We start from the raw sequence: 22,757 nt of genomic DNA on the forward strand, positions 1-22,757 counted from the left end.
GTGCAGGGCAAGGCTGGACACACATGCTGGCCAGTCAACAGTTTACATGGATCTGTCCCTTTTTTCGCCTCATCCCTCCCTTTCCACCACTTTGAGTCATAGAATCATAGAATCGTTTCAGTTGGAAAAGACCTTCAGGATCATCGAGTCCAACCATATAGAATCACAGAATTCCTCCCCTAATCATCTCATAGTAAGTCCTGTGAAGTCCCATAATGCCCTTCTGAATCCTGTAACGTGTCTGGTGCCCCGTACACAGCACCCCCTTCCTCCCCTAGTCTGAAAGGTGCTCTAGCTGTTGACTCTTGGTGATGGGTTTCACACCGGGACAATGGAGCTGATGGCTCTCCTGGGAGAGCCCCGGGAGGGGCAGCCTCGGCAGGATGTCCCTTCCTCTGAGTCTTTAATTTGGGTTCGCACCTGCCATTGTGCCCCTGTGCTCCCCTGGGCGTGTGAAAATGGGGCCTTTGATGTGCTGATGACTCCTTTGAGTAGCTGAGGCAGGATGTCATTTGGGCTCCTCCTGCTCCTTTGTGGGTGTGGAGCTTTTATCACGTAGCTAAGGAAGAGGACTGAGCTGGCTCCTCTTGCCCTTTTACACAACCCTTTTTCTGTTGGGAATAATATTTTAACAACATCAGCTAAATACCCATGAAGGGAGTGAGGGCAAGTCTCACCTATTTAACCTGCTAATTTCCAGTTATGTGTGGTCGGGTGACCATGCCAAATAAAGAGCACAAATGAAATTAAAATGTGACTGATCCATTCCCCCAGAATCTGGTGATAAAAGTGATGGCTAGTCCCAAGATAATTTTCCTAACAATAAAAAACTGTCATAAGTCAGCTTTCTTCCCCGACCCTTGCTGTTTCCTGGAGTCAAAATGCTGGTCAGATTCTGAATTTAGTGCAGACTCTTGTTATTTGACAGTGTTTTTGCCTGAGATTCAATGCATAGCTCTTCATGACTCTCCTGGAAGGGTCTGTCAATTTTTTGACCTGAAGGATGGAGAGCAAATTTATATGAAGCAGAGTTTTGATTGAAAGGGTAACCAGTCTAGGTCTAAATGCAGCTGCAGGGTCACAGCTCAAGCTTCGCTTTCATAGATTTTCACTGTGTAGGAAAAAATACATTTAAAAACCAAAATAAAACAATCAACCAAACCAAACAACAACAACAAAAAAAACCAACCACAAATTATCTGGAACCTGGGTCTCATCCACAGCTTTGGGAAGTGGGAAGAGCCTGTGCTCTTTGTGTGGCTCTGTGCCCATCACTGCTTGTTGCTCGCCTCTCTATTTGAATGACAGACTGGAAACACCGACGCCGTGCAAACCACCCAGGATTCTACCATAAGCTGGCATTTGCGTGGCATGAAAAGTGTGGTGAATACTTTTCCATGCTGGTTCCCAGATGCTCGCTCTGGCACTGGGCAGCAGGGGCAGCAGGGCTGCCCGCCGGCCGCCCGGCCCTGTTCGCCGTGCACCATAGCGGCCCGGCGGCTCAGCACGCACGCTGCCGGAAAGCCGCCGGCCTCAGTTTTCAGTCAGAAAGCGGTGGGAGTCGCTGCTTTCGTGGGTGGTTTTTTTTTTTTTTGGTAACTGCGGGACGCCCGGGAGCTCCTCCCTGGCCTCTCCCACCGGCCCCGCCCATAACAGAGGCGATAAACGGGCGGCTCCAGCGGGGCGTAGGCGTGGTTGTTGGCAGGGCTCGTAGAGGCCGCGTTGCCGAGCGGCGGATTCCGTTAGCTGAGGCAGCCGTTCCACAGCAACCGTTCCACAGCAGCCGTTCGCCAGGCACCGGGAGCTTCTCGTCGGCGGTCGCTCGCCGTTCGTCGCCGAGGATGGATAACAAAAAGGTAGTGAGGGAGCACGGATTTCTTCTACCTCCTCCGGCCGCTGCGAGGTCGTCGCCGGCGGGCAGCCGCCGCTCGGGTCCCCGGGCCTTTCGGCCGAGGGCCGGGGAAGGGGGGATGTGGTCGCGACTGGAGGGTGGCCGGGACTCATTGCCGCCTCGTTGTCTGGCGCCGCCGGGTGTGTGTGTGTTGGTCGCTGCAGGTCGTCAGATTGATTTTCGTGCGCGTGGCCTGATGATTCACATGGTGCTCTCCATATTGTATTATCACGAGGTTTATTTTGCTGCCAGGGCACTACTCATTTGTCCTCCCAGGATTCGTGATGCTAAAAGCGGATTACTCTTGAAGGCATTTTTTTAAAATGGTGCTGGCACGGCCTATAATAAACGTGCTTTTAAGTTTCAATGAGAAATCAAAACATAACTTTTCCCCCCTTCTCCCTTGGAGAGCAGGGGGCAGAGCCTTTATCGGTATCGTAGTTCCATCTGCAGCTGCGAGTGAGGCGTGCACCAGTGGTGTGAGCTAATGACTGCGTGTTTGGAAGCACCAACGGAGAAAAGTAGGTAGGCATGAGGAAAGAGAGAGACAGCAAATATCCAACTGAACCCGGTGTGGGATGCCGGGGAATTACAGTTGCACAGGAATGCCAGAATCGGGGAAGCCCGGTGCACTCACCGCCATATTGATGTGAGATGCGGGTAGTGTGAGAAGATGAGGCAGAGGAAAGGAGAGTATCTGGTCAAGGTCCCTCAGAGGAGGGCTGAGAGGGCTGCTTTAGCTGGGTTTAACAAGTTGTACTGCTCTGAGGTTCCAGTCAGTGAAGGAGAGAGGGGGGCTGGTGAGAGGCATCTCCTGGATAACGAACACTGCTGATGTCTGTGGTCGGAGGGAGGGGTGATGGTTTGAATTCCTTGCTGGTGTATAGACTTCAGCCTTCAGTTAGGGTGGGTGTAGCTGTGCTATTTCTGAGCTCCCTGTTTGCGTTTTGGGAAGTGAGGCATTTCCAGCAGTAACAAATTATGCATATATTAGATCACGGTCTGGATCACTGGATCCAGGCCATATGATGTCTAGGTGGTATGAGACCTGGGTAGGAGATGAACAGCAGGCAAAAGCAAGAAGAGTATGAATACCCTCTACCTTCCTCCTGTATGTACCATATAGGTAAGAGGTGCCTATAAAGGTACCCTGTAGTCCCTGCTGCACCCAGAACAAAAAGTCCAGCTTTGACTACTTTGAGCCATGACAAAGCATAGCCCTGGGGGAAGGATGCTCTTGTGTTGAGTCACTGTTGAAAATGCAGAGCTGGGTTTTGTCCTCAGCTTTGTTATACCTGCTGATTAGGGATGGACCTGGCCTTAGATATCTTAATGCCCTTTTACAGGCATCCAGCTGCTTTGAAAGAGTTGTGTCCTTGTGATTTGGTGCCACGTTTCCTTGTGACAAAAATGAGGGATGTGGTCCCAGGGTGGCAGGGAGAAGACCTAGACTGCCTAGGGTAGAGGTGTCAAACTCATTTTCTCCAGGGCCTACACCAGCCTCGTGGTTGCCTTCAAATGGCCAAGTGGAATTTTAAGGCTGCAGAAGTAGTTACATTCATACAGTCCTAAAATTACATTTGACCCTTTGAAGGCAACTGTGAGGCTGATGTGGCCCTTGGTGAAAATGAGTTTGACGCCCCTGCCCTAGGGAGTATTCAGGTGTGGACACTACTTCAGGAATCATCTGCCTCCTGCAAGAAAAGGACCTTGTCCCCTTTTGTCTCTGTCTCCACCACTAGCCTCAGCAGGAAGAGAGCTCAGCCTGAGACGTTTATATGATGTAGGTGGGGGAAACCATGCTTGAGAGTAATTTCCCCATTTTCTGTTTACTGAGGCCTGACTGGTAGCTGTTTTGAGGGTTGTGCAGGACAGATGCATCTACATCCTTGACTTGAAAGATTGGTAAAGGTGGTGTGAGCACTGGCAAATGGTTATTGGCTGTTTAGTGCAGCCTTGGGAGTCCTTGTTCCTGGAGCTGAGTCGGAAAGTGAGATACTGGAAGAGATGTGACAGTAGGCCCCATGGAATACTTTTATCTCCCGTGCTAACCTTAGGACAATAATTGGAAAGCCTTGGAAAAGGAACTGTTAATATTTTTGGAAAAGCTTCCAGTCCCTCCTGAGACAGAAACATAAATCCAAATTGTGCCAACCCAAACACTGGCCATCTCAAGTGCCAACTCCTGAGTCACCTGCTCCTTCATGCCTCCCTAACACAGCTGGCTTAAATGCCACAAGTTTTAAAAATGTAGAAAATGCCAGATGCTTTTGACTGACACTTAAATTTCTCAGTCTGTGCGACTTCTAGGTTGAACCTTCAAGCTTACTGTGAGGGTTCAGTAGTTTATTTTAATTTAATAGAGATTCGCACACATTCAAATTCCAGGGGCTGTGCTTCATTTAAAATACCAAGTATTGCCACAGCATCAAGAAAAACGCGAAGGTTGGCAGCATTGCTGCCGCCTCTGTGAGGAGGCTGCTGTGCCAGGTGCCCTGGGGCAGGGTTGGGGAGCTCTAGTCTGGGAAAGGCAGGCCTGTTGCTGAAGAGTGCATGTTTTAACGGTGTGAGTGACTGCCAGAATTGCTCTTGGGCAGATCTGAGATTCAGTTTATGGGAACTTGTCATTTGGCATGGGGAAGAATTAGACCCTTGTTGCATTACATGCCAGCAAAAGCTTTTCTGTAAAGCAGATCAACCCAAAATAACTGCCACTAATGCAGCCAGTGTATTCATTACTAATGAGCTGGGAATAGTTGAAGGTCAGGAGACAATAAAGGGGAAGTCCTGATTTCTAGTCACAACTTCTTACAGTTGCATCTCTTTCCAGGGTCTCTGTTGCTGGTAGCCACTCTTGCTGAATCTTGCATGTGGTACCTATGACCTACAGCTGCTAAGTTGTGTAGAAAGTAGCCAGATTAACCAAATAATTTTCTCTCTCTTTCTACAGCAAGTTACAGCACCCCTTATCTATGCTGTTTCCATTGCTGCCATTGGATCTCTCCAGTTTGGGTACAACACTGGTGTCATCAATGCTCCTGAGAAGGTGAGAGGGAGAATAAGTTAGGGAGATGGTATGAGTGAGATGCTGATGAGAAAAAGGTATAAAAAGAGCTGTCTCCCAAAGAGCTACTAGTTTTGTTGTAGTTTATGAAATCAAGACGACATTTAAACCCCCTTTCAATTACAGAAATAAACAGAAAGGGAAAAGCTTTGGTGAGACAGTGCAACTAGAGAGGTTTAGTTCTCTTAACTAGGAGTGCGGATGGGGCAGGAGGGGTCCATCTGCCATTTCCTGGGAGATCCATATTTGGTGCATGGAGGAATGTGAGCCACTTCAGTTTTGAATCAAAAGAAACCAGCAATGGCAGAATGTAGAGAGCAGCGTGAAGAAAATATTTGAAGGGTTGGTAGGCATTACTGTTGCTTTAGTTTAGTTTCTCAGGGACCACCTCAGGCTTCTTTGTTTATTCATTCCTTATGTTAAGTGTAGATTCAGTGCCTGTGAAAGGGTTGTGACTGGGGCACTCTGACCAAATTGCCTAATGACTGACTATAGCCTAAGAAAGAAGAGTTGAAGAAAATGAGAAATGTGTTTTTCTTTTAACTATATGATGGTTCCTTTCTTTCTCGAGAACTGAGTCACCAATACCACATCCACCCTGTCTCCGGGAAAAGATGTCACATCACATCTTGGTGGGGGAAGGGTCCTCTCTAGCTAATGTCCTGCTGCCATCTGCTGGGGGCAGATGCTCTGAGGTTGTGTCCCTGTCAAACCTTGCAGAATTTCCCTCATTATCAAAGAGGATGGCTTGGAAATCAGCAGCACAGCCCTATCACATGACTGCAGGACAACGAAAGACTATTTTACATAATGCTGCAGTGTTTCAGGCTTAGCTCAGTGAAACTTTCTGTGTCTCTTAAACTATTTCCATCACAGAAAGCCAGTCCCTGCTGTCAGAGTTCTTGTATTGCCAGAAAGCTCCTTTCCATTCTCTGGACACATTTTCTTGCTCCCCCTCACTCACAACTCTGTGTCTCTCACCACCTCCCCGCCCCTTCCTCCCCAAGAACCACTAGTCACTCACCTCATCCGGAAACATTCGGAAGATAAACTTGTTGTCCTTAATCATCAGTGGCCCACCCCCACCACGTTCAGCAGAGCAACTCTCCCTCATCTTACTGCTACCCGTCTCCAAACTTCTCAGTGAAAGTTCCTCTTTCTGCACCCTGGTGTTTCCCTTCTACAACTTGTTGTCACCTACTGAAATTTTAGGTCCTGTTCTTGCTTCTTGCCTCCATGAGAACAGAAGGAAGCAGTAAACTCCCCTCTTGCTAGTACAAAATGCCTTCCAGTGGGTTGTAAATCTGTTGTCTCTTGCAGATCATCCAGAGGTTCTTCAACAAAACCTTGTCAGAACGGAGTGGGCAGGTTGTCTCCTCAGAGCTCCTTACATCTCTGTGGTCCCTTTCTGTGGCCATCTTCTCAGTAGGTGGTATGATTGGCTCCTTCTCAGTCAGCCTGTTCGTCAACAGATTTGGCAGGTAAGTTGGGAAGAGGGATTCAGGCCATTAGGGAAATTTTCTATTCTGCAATGGAGTGTTGAGAGGAAGAGGGCAGAGGTGAGACGAAGGGAGGAGAAGGAGGCTGAGGATGAAGCCCTTGGGCTGCAAAAGGAAAGCAGAAGAGTTGCAGGCCAAGGCAGGAGCTGAACAGGAATTACTCTGTTCTCCTCTCACCCTTGAGACAGGGAGGTCGTGGGTGGGTTTACCTTGTTCCCAGTGATTTTCCCACTGTATTGGCAATTTAAGCTCAGTCTTGACATCTTTACCCTGGCAGGAGGAACTCCATGCTGCTGGTGAATATCTTGGCCTTTGCTGGTGGCACTCTCATGGCCTTCTCTAAGATGGCAAAGTCAGTGGAGATGCTGATTATTGGCCGTTTTGTTATTGGCCTATTCTGTGGTCTCTGCACTGGCTTTGTGCCCATGTACATCAGTGAGGTCTCACCCACCAGCGTCCGTGGAGCTTTTGGCACCCTGAACCAGCTGGGCATTGTTGTGGGCATCCTGGTGGCCCAGGTAGGCTTGGCAAAACCTGATCCCGCCCTTAGGGGAAAGAGGGTCTGTGGGGAGGGTAGGGAGGACCATCAGGTGTGGCATGTTGTCCTGTCATTCACTGATGTGGGAGTGAGGAATTGGAGTGTTTACATCACTATTTCTTTCTAATTCTTGGTGTAGATCTTTGGTCTGGAGGCAATCATGGGAACTGAGATACTTTGGCCACTGCTTTTGGGGTTCACCATCTTTCCAGCAGTCCTGCAGTGTGTGGCTCTGTTTTTCTGCCCGGAGAGCCCCCGTTTCCTATTGATCAATAAGATGGAGGAGGACAAAGCACAAGCAGGTAAGAACTCATTTCTGAAGGGGTAGGGCTGTATTCTTGCTCCCAGCCTGCACTGAATTTGAGTGGAAGGCCAGGACTGACTGGCGCCTGTGGTGGATCAGGGTGTGACACCCAGAGGGCAGCAGGCTTACCTTCCCATCCTTTAGGTTTCGCCAGAGCCAGAAAGTCTGAGAAACCTAGCATCACACCAGTGAGCACACTGGAATGGCACCTGGCATAATGGGGTGTCAGAGAGCCAGCTACTGCAGCTGTATCAGCTCCTCCTGAAAGGCGGAAAATCAGCTGACATTTAATGTGGAGCTTGAGACGGGTGTTTTCCATCTGGTACTGTAGATGGCTAGAGTCAGCTCTGGGAAGTCTGTGAACAGAATTAAGGGGTCAAATATAAGTTTGATTTGGGCCTAGTTTCCATGATGATCACAGCACCCTGACCTCTGGGTTGAAAAGATGGAAGGCTGTGTGTAGAAAGAAGCTCGATCTTTCCCACACGGCAGGTCCAAAGACTGACTGTTGGACCAGTGTGCCCTCTCCGAAACAGCAGGGCAGAGTGGGGGTTGTGTGTATACCCAGCATTTTTGGATTTCTTCCTCCAGTTCTCCAGAAGCTCCGTGGTACACAGGATGTGTCTCAAGACATCCTGGAGATGAAAGAAGAGAGTGCTAAGATGTCCCAGGAGAAGCCAGTAACAGTGCCGGAGCTCTTCCGTTCTCCAAGCTACCGTCAAGCCATTATCATCGCCATCATGCTGCAGCTGTCCCAACAACTCTCGGGCATCAATGCTGTGAGTTATTTTCTTGTCCCATCTGCTGGCCCTCCCTTATCTCTGGCTACACTTGCACTTGTCACTTACGTTGAGACAACTATGCTTCCAAAAACTGCTTTTTCTGCCTTGACTGGAGGTCACTGTTTTGTGATAACTGCAGAGATTGCCAAGATAGAAGGTGGAGATTATATTTGCTTTCACTTTTCCCATACATATCCTGGCAGCCTTGCATCAAGTGTATGAACCTTGACTGGAAGCATGCTGTTGTATTTAAAAAAAAAACAAAACCACAAACTGGTGACTCCATTCTCAGGTGACATAATAGAAGGCCTTCTGAAGTCTCTGAGAGGTGTCCTATATGTTGCTAATCACTTTAGTGCAGCTTCTGAGTGTTTAAAGTTGTAGCACAACACTATAGAATCATAGAGTTGTTTGAGTTGGAAGGGACCTTCAAAGGTCATCTATTCCAGCCCACCTTCAATGGGCAGGGACATCTTCAACTAGATGAGGTTGCTCAGAGCCCCATCCAGAACTGCATATTCCAGGTGAGGTCTCACCAGAGTGGAGTAGAGGGACAGAATTATCTCCCTTGACCTGCTGGCCATGCTCCTTTTGATGCAGCCCAAGATACAATTTGCCTTCTGGGCTGCAAGCAAACATTACCAGCTCATGTTCAATTTTGCCTCCACCAGTACCCTCAAGTCCTCTGTAGGGCTGCTCTCAATCCCTTCATACCCCAGCCTGTAGTGGTACTGGGTATTGCCCTGACCCTGGTGCAGGACCTTGTACTTGGCCTTGTTGAACTGTATGAGGTTCACATGGGCCCATATCTTGAGCTTGTCTGGGTCCCTCTGAATGGCATCCAGTCCCTCAGGTGTACCAACTGCACCACTCATCTTGATGTCATCTGGATACCATTATCTAGATCATTGGTGAAGATAATATGTTTTACTGTAAGTGCTTTTTGTTGGGCCTGCAAACAATTGGAGAGGGAACAAGAGGCATGGTCTCAAACACTGGAATCATGACAGTGTCCAACTTTGGCTTCTCTTCCCAGGTATTCTATTATTCTACAGGGATTTTTGAAAGAGCAGGGATCACACAGCCGGTGTATGCCACCATTGGAGCTGGCGTGGTAAACACTGTCTTCACTGTTGTGTCGGTGAGTGGAACAGGGCCTTATGGTGAGAGGTAACTTGTCTGCCTGGGCTTCTTTGGGAGGTGTGACTGACAGGGTGTGGCAAAGCATTGGGCTGGGCAATGGACTATAACAGCAAAGAATGCATTAAAAGCATTATGGAAGAGGAGAAGGGGAGAAAGAGATGTTATTTTAGAAGAAATGGACAGTGAAAAGGAAGTGCATGGGGGAAGAGAATGCTGAGAGAAGGCAGTAGCAAAAAAGTGAGGATAAGTGTGCCAAGGGTGAAGTAGCCTGGTGGCCTGCCTTGAGCTCACCACTGTCACTGAGGGCTACAAGCAGATGAAAGAGGTACAAGGCAACCTGAGCAAGGCAGCCTCTTCTGCTCTTGCTGCCAAAGTAACAGATCTTTCTTTTTTCTGCCATGTTTCTAGCTGTTCCTGGTGGAGCGTGCAGGGCGCAGGACCCTCCATTTAGCTGGTTTGGGTGGCATGGCTGTGTGTGCTGTTTTTATGACCATCGCTTTAGCTCTGAAGGTAATTAGTGTTCTTGTCCAGGCTGACCCCAGCATGGGACTTATTAGACTATACATCTCCCTTACCCTGGAATTCTGCCTTGTACGGGTACAGCCTGGCCTAGAGCTGGGTGTGCAGTGGAAAGCACAACTTCCTAACTGGAAACTGTGCCACAGTGCAGCTGAGAAAGTTGTGACACTAGAGATGCTATTATGTTGTGCCATATTTACCTCTCAATTTGCAGCTGATCATGTTTTGTTCTCTTGCAGGACACTGTGGGGTGGATCAGATACATCAGCATTATTGCCACTTTTGGCTTTGTGGCACTTTTTGAAATTGGCCCTGGCCCTATCCCCTGGTTCATCGTGGCAGAACTCTTCAGCCAGGGACCACGGCCTGCAGCCATGGCAGTGGCTGGTTGTTCCAACTGGACCTCTAATTTCTTGGTGGGGATGCTCTTCCCCTATGCAGAGGTAAAGACCCAGTCCACAAAGCACTGTGAGAGTTCTTTAGCATTGAAACAGGTGTCCAGAGAGTGGTTGTTGAATCTTCATCCTTGGAGACCTCAAAACCTGACTGTATGACCCTTAACCACCTCATCTCTCCTTGAAGTTGTCCCTGCTTTGAGCAGAGGGCTGGTCAGTCTTCCAGAGGTCCCTGATTCTGTGTTCTGCTTGTTACTGAAGGTTAAGAGTGTTGTGGCTCACTTTATATTCTTCTGTCTTAACTGTCTGTAGCTTACAAGTAGCTGGAAGAGCCATCTTAATTAGCACATAAAGGCTTTCCCTTTAAAAGCTTCAATTTTGGTCACACCCATGAAGATAAAAGTGTTTCAGAAGCCCACAGGAACCTGATTTCAAAAAATGCTGTGTTGAAAAAAAGTCAGTAAAGATGTTGGAGAAAGGTTCTAGAATTTTGACCTGTCAACAGCAAATGCCCTTGCATTTAGGTTTAGGAGCTTTTCAAATTAAAACTTTTTTTTTTTGTCCTCCTTACAGAAACTATGTGGCTCTTATGTCTTCCTCATCTTCCTTGTTTTTCTGGTCATCTTCTTTGTCTTCACATTCTTCAAAGTGCCAGAGACCAAGGGCAGGACTTTTGAAGACATCTCCAGGGGCTTTGAAGGACGAGCAGAAGCCAGCCCCACATCACCTGTAGAGAAGAACCCCATGGTGGAGCTGAACAGCATACAACCTGACAAAGAAGTTGCCTAAGATTCATTACACACCCCTTCTTTGACTCTTACATGCTTAAAGAGTCATTAAAAGAAAAGAGTAAAGAAAACTATGAGAAAGAACTGGGACTTTTTTTCCCCTCCCCTCAATTGCTGCTATTTTTTCTTTGCACCCACATACTCCCTATTCTGCCAGGCTTACCAACATTAAGCAAATCTGATATGGGTGATCCTGTGTTCAGGTACTGGAAGGCACCTGGCACTTGAAAAAATAATCTCATCTTCTCTGTCACAAACATCAAGACAACAGAGAAAAAGCTGGCAATATTTTTGCTTTTCTCACCTGTAATTGCTATTTGGGGTTAACATACTTATGCACGCAGTGAGCGTTACATATTTGAATCTAATTACTATTTTTGTAGTGAGTTGAAGTGGCCCACCAAATAAGTCCCCAGCCCTTTTAGTCTATGTGTATGTGCAGTGTGACACTGGAATTTAACAAGCCTACCAAAAAGCCATCTCCTTGCTTTTTCCTATCCAGTGTGCACTTTTTTCAGCCTCAGGAAAAAGGGGACCAAGTTACATGCATATTTTTTCCCTGCTATTTTATTTTTTTGTATAGACAGACTGAAAGCATTCTTTTACTTTTTATTTATTTGTATGTCACTTTGTAAATATTTATTTTTTTAATGGTGTACAAAAATGTATAGATAATGAAATCGAAGACGTTTAAGAGAAATAGCTATTCTAACAAAAGATGCTGTGGACTTGAGGTGCAATAAGACTGTGAAGGAAAAATGTACTAAACAGGAGGTTGGGTATTTTGGATAGTATGTACAACAGAACCAGTCTTGCACATCACATTAAGTTTTTTGTGCCCTCTGGAAAGAAAAGCAAATAATTGTGTACTTGTGAGAAGAGGTATGTTTGATTGCCCACCAAAATATCTGTTATTTGGGATGTTTTGGGAGGCAATTTTAAATATCATTGCCAAGTATTGTTTGGAAAGTGTGGTACTGCAGTGAATGGTTGTTTATATTTTCAGTCATGGTTAAGCATTGTATGGGATGATTGAGGGTTGTGATTGCAAACCAGAAGGTAACTTTCCCTGCCTTCTCTTTTTTTTTCCTGCTCTGCTGTATTCTAGTAGGTCGGAAAGTCGGAAATTTGCAGATTGCTCCTTAAAGATGTGTGAGGATAAAAATTATTTTCCAAAGATATGTTTTTCTTAGCAATTGTTCGTATAAATATTGGACAGAGGCATGTAGCCTGACCCTTCTGGACAAAGGCCTGGTCAGTTATGGCATATGTAAGGTCATAAAGGTTGCAATGCAGGACTAGGGACCAGAGCTACTGGAACTGGCTAGCTTAGTGTGAAAGGTCTGTAGTGCTCAGTCCACTGGTTGGTTGTAGGCCAAATGTTTTTGCCCCATGTATCCTCTCTGGAAGTTTTGCATGATGTTGTGATGCTCACTAGTGTGCAGCGTGCTGTGTAGATGTGTAGAGGTCTGTAATACTGCCTCTGTTAAAAGGGACATGGCAGACAGTAATTGTACATCAGTAAATACTGGTCTCCCAGCTCATCGTACTGTTAGGCAATCGAGTATGCATACATCTACCCTTGCTGCCAAGCTAGCACAGTTTAGTTGAAGGAGGCAAAATATAGCACATATGGTATAACTTGCAATCAAGGGTTGGGAGCTTTGCTTCACTGACTGCAATACTCTATCAAGAGACACTCCAGGCCCTTGTCTATCTAGATCTGCACAAACCATCTAGAGGTAGCACAAAAGTAGGTCCAATTTAAACTCCTGCTCCAAGATCTTCATTTTTGGACTTGATCAAACTCAGATTTAACTGCAAATTCATGCTGGAGTTCATCACTGGATATCTTAGAAGAGAGGCAGGACCACACGTTCCAAGGTGGGTAAAAGGAATAAAGGTTCAGAAACATAGCAATGAGACCAAACTTGTCATTGCATGGATAGCCCAAGCTTTCTTGACAATATACTGCTTCAGAGCAGGTCAGTGGATTATCAGTAACTAGTGCATTATCAGTAACTAGAATGATGACGTTTCTACCTTCCCTTATGAGAAACAGTTGCAAAGAGAAGTAGAACTCGCTGTTAAGTACTTCCTGTGACTTCACTTCAAATATTCCATCTTTCCACAGTGCAGTCCTATTACATCCACTTTCCCCTAGCTTTCTATCAGGTTTCCATGCCGGATATTCTCAGAAGTATTAGATTACTTTTTTCCCCCTACTTTCGTATTTGGCTCAGTTATACAGATTGTGTCCTTTGAACCTCCTGCACTTCCAGACATGATGTTTCTATGTGGGCATCTCTATGTTAGCAGATTACCCCTGCAGCTGTGCATAAGAGCATTCCATACTTTGCATCAGAGATGTGTGTTGGCTTGGACCGAAATGTGTAGGTCTTTCTCACATGATATATCTTTGTTTTCTTCTGTAATGGCATTGTGAATATTTTGGATGGGTTTTTTATGCTTATTAATGTGTTTATTTCCTGTTTTTAAAATAAAAATTATAGAGCTAAGTATCTGATTTGGATTTCACCTTTACCCTGCAGGTATTTTGTTTCTTTCTCCTTTATCACAGTCTGAGGCTACCTCCTAGAATGTCCCCAACTAGTTTGTTGTAGTGGAAATGGTAATTTCTCACAGCCTCCATGCATATTGCCTTAATTCCCTTACTACTATTCCTTAGAAGTTTTTAAACTAAAAGGTGTTCTTCTCTGGCTCTTGTTTGCCCAAATCCTTTTGTTTGCATCCAAATCCTTTCCTGGTATTTCTCAGAGGAGAGGGAACTGGCTGGTGGTTAAGAATCCTGCCCAGAGCTAAAACATCTGAGACTTCTGCCCCTGCCTTCTTCTGAGAGTGGCCCACAACTTCTGCCATGAAGGTGAAGAGGGATCCTTTCCCCTGTAAATTATGTTTTGCTGTCCTCCTTGGAAATCTTGCTTGTGTACACTCAGTACTGGGTGTCTGAAAGGAGCTGGGTGGTAAAGAGGAAGCCCAGTGCCTGGAGAGAGGCCGATCCCCAGCAGCTGCTCCCTTATCCCAAGGGCTGTGGGGTGCTCTCACCTGTGGCTTTTTTGCACCCACCTATTGCCATGAAGCAACAAGCTCTTGTTCTAGTGCACTTGCTTCCCTATCATACAGCCATCTTACAAGGCTGAGGAGTCTGTGTCTGTTTCACAGGCAGAAACTAAGGACAAAGGATGAGTATCATGGGAATGAGAGGAAGGAAAAAAAACACCCATCAAAACAAACAAAAAACCAAAACAAAACACCAACCAACCAAAACTGACCCAAGGTACCCTAGAGGAAGAATAAGGCTCATACAACTCCAGAGTTGCACAAAGCAACCAGGAAACAGGATATAACATAAACTCTGAAAAAGCTTCAGCAAACGCCAGAACTAGTACAGATTTTCTGGATCCTCATATCACTGACGGCTGCATGTTCCTAGATGGCATCCATGTTTTGCAAAGTTTGGTACTCAGCCAACCTAAGAGCTGAGGAATGCTCTGGGCTAAGCTGTGTATGGTTGTTTTTCAACTGTGTGACTGAGCTGAAAAAAAACAAAACAAAACCTGACTATCCATACTCATGAGAATATCTACATCAGACTTTAACATTTCAGTTTTCTTGTCAAAATGGAAACTGGAGAACACAATTAATTCAGGGCCAAATCACGTTATTCACTGAGCCCTAAATTACTGATTTGTGTAGCTTTTGTCATAAACTTTTGGTCATGGAATCAGCATTTTAGATGATGTTATTTTATTCCTGAAAATTATAGGGAAGCTTCAAAAGGAAAAGCTATTTTTGGTAAAATGGTTTGAGTGCTTGAAGATGAGTTACCTTTGGTTGAAACTGTTGATGTTCAAGTGAGCATGTAGGCAGTTCTTACACCCACCACAATCGCCCCGTAAAATGTCATTCAGTCTGAGGGGGGTGATGAGTGGCAGAGATGGCTTGTGCAGGTGTGTCTTTGAGGCTACCCATGGAACTTTGTTCTGGATTGCCATGCAAGCAGCTCTGCAGAGGCTTTGAAAGCATTCCACAGGCCCAAAAATCAAGCTAGTCCCCAGAGCAGTGTGTGAGATTAAGATTTGGCTGCAGTGGGCTCTTTTCCTGCTAGTACTCCTACATTACACCTTGAGTATACTTAGAGCTGGTGAAGTATCACCTCTGATGGGAAGCAGGACACTCCGAAGTCTCTTCATGCCATCCCTAACTGGCCCTGAAATGGAAGGGAGGAAGACAGCAAGGGAGAGTGCGAGTAATGAAGTAAGTGAAAATTTAATCAGAGAATAAGTCTTGGAGTAACCCCCCTCCTTTTGCCACTTCCTGTGTCTTTGACCAACAGCCTACACTACAAAACCTGTGAGTTTGTTAGCACCATCTCAGATATCATACTATCAGCAGAGATGGAGTTCATACCAGGTCAGGACCGCTCTGCATTCCATCTCCATTCCAGTCTGTTTCCCATCTGAGCAGGCATTGGCAGAGGTGTTACCACAAGAAAAATCCCAAATGGCATGGAAAGTCTTGACATGTCTGTGGAACCAGAAGGCCCTAATATAAGTAACTAGATCACTGGAAAACCCTTTTGGGAAAAAAAAAAAAAACAAAAACATTGCTGAGTGGACACGAGAAGATTCCCAGGTGACCTGAGTAACATTAACCATGTCCAGGGTTTCAGTACCATTTTACATGCTGGAGCATGATAAGGAGTGTTACAGCATCCCTGCCCACATTTGTTGCTTTTTTTATATGTGTTATTTCTGATTAACATATTTGTGTACCAGAACATATTTCCATACCACATTTTTTCTATGAGAAAAAATGTGAAAAAATATATATTGGAGGTAAATTTCTCTGCTGTGTACCCTGTGCACAAATCTTTATGTCTGATTTTGTGCTCTTTTTAAATTCAGACTTCTCAGTAGCTGTGGAGACCATGGAGAGGCTTCTTTTTTGGGAAAGTGCCTGAGTGAGAGTCCAAGCAGTGTTACAGTCCTACCTGCAAAGGTAGGACTTAGCAAAGCTGCTAAGTAGAACTCAAAGACCTCAAAGAAAGGCCATTTGCTAGTTTGGTGGGTGACTGCGTAATCACGAGTTTCATCTGAGAGGAAACAAGGTGTGGACATTCTGCTGATGACATAGTGGTGGGGCCACAATGGAGCAGCAACAAAAAGTGACTCACTGCCCCCTTTTTTTCTGCTATACACATAATGAGAAGGTCCTGCCAGTAGGTAGATCACATCGAGTTGCACAGAAAATGTACATCTCTGTTGTGTGTGGGAATTTTTGTGTGTAGGATTTTTTTTTTTTTTCCCAGGCTTTCTTCAGACCAGATAATGGACACAGGTCCAAGGTTTTCTTCACTTTGAGAAGGACTCTTTGAAGACACATGAGATGCTTACTGGAAACCCTGAGGTGCATGGCTCTGGTCCGTCATGCCTAGGCTTTAGCCTGGTGCTGTCTTTACAATGTGTGATACCACACAAGAGACAGTTGTCTTCATAGTATCCTGGTGGGAAGAGACAGCACTCAGGGAAATTAGGTTTGCTTAGACTAAGGAAAGAAAATGAGTTTGTTTCCTAAAATATATGTGTTGCTAAGACAATTTAACTGGTGCTGCTTAAAAGTATGCTGTATCTAGTGGAGGCAGGCTTTGCAACTTTTAAAATAATTTACTTGCTGTGGTAAACTTTGTTTCTATGCTATACCCCACTAAAATACACAATGTTTACAAGAATTGTCTTTTTCTTCTCGATGAGACACAGCTTCAGCATGTCTGACAGACACATGACTACCTGCTAAGTCTATTTTCTGCTTGTGTTGCACAACTGTTTTTTTTTGTTTAGCAAATAGTCACATGGATTTGTGTAAGACAGTCACATTGGTGCACCAGCCACTGTGACATCCAGTGTGGGACCATTGCAAATAAAATACTGAACAAGTAACTGGTCATTCATGCAATGATCAACCTGGTCAGACATCGCCCACTCTTTCACCTCTGCTCTGGTCTCTGTTTCGTCCTGTTATCTTCTCCATCATGAACAAATTTGTCATCAAGTACTCAGCTGCTTATTGCTTTCTTTATATTCCTGTCACCAACTGCTGTTGTCACCCAGGCTGCATATTATCTTGTTTCTAGCTTGTATTCATACTTTAAATACTTTGGGGTCTGGACTATCTTTTTTCTCTCTGCTTTACTTATTTCTTTCAAAGTGCTCTCTCTGATAAGGACCAAACCTCTCAGTGACATGCCTTAACCTCATAACTCTTCTTTGAGTCCATTCTATGACGCAAGTCTATGACCTAAAGAGTCCACATGACTTAGGACAAAGTCACCAGAATAATTCTCCACTGAGGAAGGCATAGGGATGCAAAACCAGGAGAGGATGAAAGCTGAGAGCAGTGGTGAAGGTGTGGAGGGATGCAGCAGTGTGGCTGGGGAAGTTTGTAATGTTTGGAAGAGCCTGTAGGAGGTTGAATACAGAAGAGAAACAGTGAAGATTATGTGGAAGTACTAAAGCAATCATTAAAAAGAGAATGGTGTGTTGCTGGTCTTCAAGGAAAAGAGGAACAAGATGCAAGCTAAAAAACCCTCTGATTCTGGAAGGAAGGTGAGGCATAAGTATGAGAAGGTGGAACAGGGATTGAGAAAGAGGAGTATGAACTTTGACAGAAGCAGGTGAGAGAGTGAGGAAGAGAAAGAAGAGAATGCAGAGTAGAAAGGCAACAACCACAGCAACAAAGTATGGGCCCTTGAGCTGCATGCAAAGTAACATGAAGCCACATAGGACTCCAGTAGCTTATGGCTCACAGGCAACAGGTCATCCCTTCTTGAGGGAAAGGGAAATACAGGTGTCCTCTCCACCATCAATGCCAAAGAGAACCTTTGCAGCTGAAACAAAAAGCTGTTTCAGACCTACAGCCTTGCTAGCAGTCAGACCTCATCTCTTGGTCCGCAAAGCTGGGGTTCTACTTGCTTGAAAGAGGGCACTAAAAATTCCTATAAGTGCCACAGCCAGGAAGAACTGATGGGAAGGGTCAGGCTGAATTAGTAACACTTTAAAAGCAGAGACTGAGGAAGTCTAAAGCTCATGGGGAGCCTTAAAGGAGTGAACTCTGCTGAAAGGGTCAGGAAAGACAGAAAGGTGAGACTCATGCCTGGAAATGCTGAGGGCTCTTGGGAGCCAGAACCAGACGCTTAAATCTGAACTAGGGGAAGAATGTAAGCAGGAGACACCTCAGTTCCCAGGAAATTGTTGCTGGACTGGAGGCCAAAAGTGACAGGAGGTGGTCACACCCAAATGCACTCACTTGGCATCAGAGGCACAGACACCAGTGCTTGTGCAGTGCCCCAACACCAAGGAGACTGTGGAAATGTAGCACAGCTTGAGGTTCATCATCCGCTGATGTTGCCTGACGTGGAAGGGCAAGGTGGTGAACCAGGGGCACAAAGGAGTAGGGTTGTACTGTTCCTGGTGCCAGTGCAAAGGGCTGCAGGAGGTGCTGGGTGACTGGAAAGACCTGGGAGCCAAAGCTGACGTGTTCCCTGCTCCCAGGCTCTGAGAACCGAGTGGTCCTGGGAAGGTTTTGGAGCACAGCCATGAAAACCGTGTTTGAAGTAGCTTCCCATCAATACTGTGAAACACAGTTTAGACTCATGTTAAATGTCAGGTCTTTTTTCCGAGATAAACAAATATTTGATGTATGGTTTGTGGGTGTGAATACTTCGGTTGCACACATAGAGTGTGCTTGACCGTTTGCTCAAGGTAGGGCATTAACTGTGCAAGGCAAGCTAGTTGGGATAGAAGATGTCCCTGTGATTAAACCAGACTTTCTATCTCTCTCAGTTTTTGAAATAACATCATCTGAAATTATTTCCCCCTGTCTGCCCCCTTGGTTCACATGTTTACCTTGACAGGTATGAAACCCTCAGAATGGTTTTTATCTCTTTTCTTACGGAACTCTGGAGACTGAAAGGTGCTGATGTCCTCTTGGAGGAGGTATTAGAGATGGTGGTTCTTAGTTTTGTGAATTGTCTCATAGCTTGCTTGTTTTAGGGAACAAGACAGGAAAATATCTATGATGCTTGCCCATTATGCTCATTGTTTGTGGAGAAAGCTTATGTAAACTCAGAAAATATGTGATCACTGTGGCCTGCTAAAATTTAAAAAATAAATGCTTAAAGCCTGTGTAAGCTCAAGTGAAGATTAAGTGATATCAGCCACCAACATCTGGAACCAGGATGACAGTTTGTCCAGGCAGCGCCCACCACCAACTGCAATAAAAGACGCACAAAGAAAGACCTTTGTGTGACCTGAACCCTGAGACTGGCAAGACCTGAAACCTGTGAGCTGTCAGCAACTACTGGGACCTGGGACCTGAAGAGCTGTCAGTCCCAGCGAGATTGATTAAGATGGTGTTTGGATCCAGGCGGTGTCTAGCTCTTGCTTATCTTCTCAAATACTTGCTTAATGTTCTTCCTAATTTTTCCCACTTATGCTATCACTCTGTCTTCAGGTGTAAAAATAAAATAGATTGTTTGGTGGCATCTGACCTCGTTTGTGTCTAATCTCAGTCTTGGGATCATTTCTAAAACTTCCTGAGCCTGAAATCGGACTGGGACCCTACAGGAGGTACATGAGACAACAGAGGAATCAGTCACGTTGAAAGACACAAAGACCATCTGCATGTGGCCCATTACCATCCCTTCTTGCCTCAGTATGGACACTACACTGTTACAGTTCAATGCTGTAGGTGGCTGTGGTGTGGCCAGTAGCCTGATGGGCAGAGAGGGAGCAGTGTCTCAGGGGGAGAGGAAGATTTGGACATGAGTTCTTAGCAGCTAGGTCTGTGCTGATCATAAAGAAAAACTGATGTTTCTGGAAGAGAAGCCTGAGAGGGACAGCTGTTGGGTTTTATGAGTGAATTGTGGGGAGGTCTCGACACTGGAGAAGGCTTTCTCATCACCCTGCTGTATCTCCTTCTCCTTATTTGCCTTTTAAAGTCAACTGATCCTCCAAAATAGTTCTGCTACCTAGGGTTTTCCATTCTGCCTTGATCACCCTGGAACTGGGAGCCATAAGCTCCCTCCTCTCCGTATTTCCTGTTTGTGCCTTTAATGCCAGCACCTCATTCTCAGTGGACTGGGAGAGAAATATGAACATAGGTCTTTTTTGCTTTATTCTCTGAAGCACCCTGTCAGGTGGCTCAGAAAATGGACTAATAGTTACTATCAGGTTTCATCTCCATCAATTCGATCCATACTAACCTGCAGATATTGGCATGCTGCACTTTGCCCTTCTACCTCACAGTGACTGACCCACCTCTTCTAGTATTGCTCCAGCCTATTCTATACCCAAGTACACAGAAAAATGCTAGTCAACCTGTATGTCCTGCTATCTTAGTTCCCGCTGCCTTCTGAAGCATCCTGCTAGCTGTTCCACCATGGTCATCACTGCACCAGAGCAGGCTAGTGGGCCCAAAATCTTGTGCCTAGATAGATGTACTGTTGGATTTTTCTTAAGGAATAGCCCATGACAATTATGCATGAGCTGAAGCTAGTGTGAAGACTTTTTTCCTCACTCTGTCCCCCATGCTATGAATTCTCCATATTCTCCATATCCTCTGGCCTCATGGAGCTGCCAAACGTTTCATGGACAGATGCATCTCTACAAATTACATGCTCAAGAAAAACAAACATTTAGTGCATGTACATCAGCAGAACATCAGAAGTATGTGGTGGCAATTGATGTGGGATGCTTCTTGCACTTCCAGATATTGCTCATGACAAGTTTGGGGGAAAACTGTTAATATTTGATCAGCTGGTTGTGGCTTTGTATAGTCTATCCAGCTTTTCCTCTGCCTCCAGTTCCACCTTCAGTGCTACAGAATATTTTAATGGACAATGAGCTGGTGTAGGTTCTATGCTTAGTTTTTCTGATGTATTCTACCCTGTGTCAGGGTGTCCAAGAGTGTGATGGTTTGCTCAGGGCACTCTTTGGGCAATGTCACATTGCCAGGACACCAGCATGGAATTAAGAAAAGCTAGTCTACCGGTGGTGTCATTCACCTTCACTGGGATATTTTACCTCTTCCCATTCCCCAGTAGGCTGAGTTTGCTGCGATACTTCCCCCTCCTTCCAAAGGAGTACGCTGTGTGAGACAGTACCTACAGTGTAACTCACATCGAAGTATATTATATCAATCACTCTCCCCATATCCATATAGCCAGTCCTTACATTTTAAAAGGCAGTCAGTTTGCCCTTGGTATCAACCTTTCTTGATTACCCCCTTGTCCTTTGCATATCTGGCACTAGGGGCCAAGACAACATAGTACTGAGGTAAGGATGGCTGTTCTGGAGTTCCCTGAGTTATCCTGCTTGCTTTCTGTACAGCTGGGCACAATGTTACCTTTTTTCCCAGGTGTCAGGATTGACAGATGAAAGACTTCAGTCTGATAATAACATCAGGCAATTCTTCCAGCAACTTCAGATGTATCCCAACACCTTTTAAGTGTAACGCATCCAATCACATGCATTGTGATATATCCAGCCCCTCTAAGTAGTACCAAGCCTGTTGCTGCTCCACCCCTGGCTGTTCCTCAACTTTCCAAAACATTATGGTATGTTTGGAGATTTGGGAACAGGTTTTGCTTCTACAGGCTGTTGCAAGGAAGGCTTTGAGTATCTCATCCTCCTCTAAGGGTGAGACATCCACCCTCAGTTTGTCCTCCATTCCTCAGCAGACCTGTACTTTCCCTGGACTGTCTACTAAGATAATTACAGAATCCCTCTTGTCACACATCCTGTCCCAAGCAAGTTTTTACTCTAGCTGAGCTCTGAAAAGCCTTTCTGATTTTGTCCTTCAGTATCCAAACAATTCTTCTGTCCTCCTCCTCCATAGCTTATATTTTTTTTCTTTCCCCCACCTCTTTGCATACATGCTTGTTCCATTTGAATTCATTGTGAAACTCCTTCCTTAGCCAGGATAGCTTTAATCCAAAGTTCCCAGACTTTGTGCACAACAAAATGGCTTCAAGATGCTGTGTTTCATGCCTCATGTCCCTGTACCCACCAAGATGTTAGGCTAGGAAAAATAGTTGCTGATGCTGTGTCACTGTCTTTTTACAACCTTCTGATGCTGCAAATTCGTGGAAGAGTGACTGATGGCAGGACTGAACCTACGGATTTCTGGGACACAAACAGTTGCCTACTTTTCCTGATGTTAGGTGAATTTGGAGGCTGTCCATGTCAAAGGACAATGCATGCCCAAAGCCCAGTGAGCACTTCACACTGTCCCAGAGCAGTCAAAAGAATCAGGCTCAGAGGGGCAGTGTGGAGCTGGTGTATCGGGGCCAAAGCTGAACTGAAATTGAAGGTGATGTTCAGGGAACAGAACAAGAGGAATCCAAGGAAAGATGGAACAGACTGAAACACTGATAGTGCAGCAGAAGGCCTGGCAGAGACAGTGAGTGACTCCAGAAGGGAGTCCTAGAGCAGGCAGGAGTTGGTCACTGCAGTGAACTAGCCAGGAGGAGTCTCTGCCCAGTGCATGTCACTTTCTGGCAGTGTGTCTAGCAGTCAAATCAGGAAACAGGAGGAATCTGGGTGTGATAATAAGAGGGAAGAAGTATGCAGTGAAGAGTGGTAAGGTCTGTGAAGGTAAAAGTGATTGAAAAGACCTCATATGGGAGAATCCTTGAAAGTGGCATGGCTGTGAGGAGAGCTGAATGAAGCAAGGTGGAGTAGCTACCAGGTAGTGTTAGTTAGCTATTAGGTGTCTCAGTAGGACACCCCACTTTTTAGTCATGACATCATGAC

The 22,757-nt window shown here is 45.6% G+C and overlaps 1 protein-coding gene across 1 annotated transcript; it reads left to right on the top strand.

The window, feature by feature from the left end:
• Nucleotides 1–1,680: 1,680 nt before the first annotated feature.
• On the top strand, nucleotides 1,681–13,442 carry LOC136107542 (solute carrier family 2, facilitated glucose transporter member 3). Its single transcript, XM_065848649.2, has 10 exons — nucleotides 1,681–1,856; nucleotides 4,842–4,937; nucleotides 6,276–6,436; nucleotides 6,732–6,972; nucleotides 7,132–7,294; nucleotides 7,888–8,075; nucleotides 9,115–9,219; nucleotides 9,630–9,731; nucleotides 9,980–10,183; nucleotides 10,709–13,442. Exons 1-10 carry the CDS (start codon nucleotides 1,842–1,844, stop codon nucleotides 10,922–10,924), a joined length of 1,491 nt encoding a protein of 496 aa, XP_065704721.1. The 5' UTR covers nucleotides 1,681–1,841; the 3' UTR covers nucleotides 10,925–13,442.
• Nucleotides 13,443–22,757: the final 9,315 nt, after the last annotated feature.

The sequence above is a fragment of the Patagioenas fasciata genome, chromosome 1 (genome assembly GCF_037038585.1).
Source record: "Patagioenas fasciata isolate bPatFas1 chromosome 1, bPatFas1.hap1, whole genome shotgun sequence".
Taxonomy (NCBI): domain Eukaryota; kingdom Metazoa; phylum Chordata; class Aves; order Columbiformes; family Columbidae; genus Patagioenas; species Patagioenas fasciata.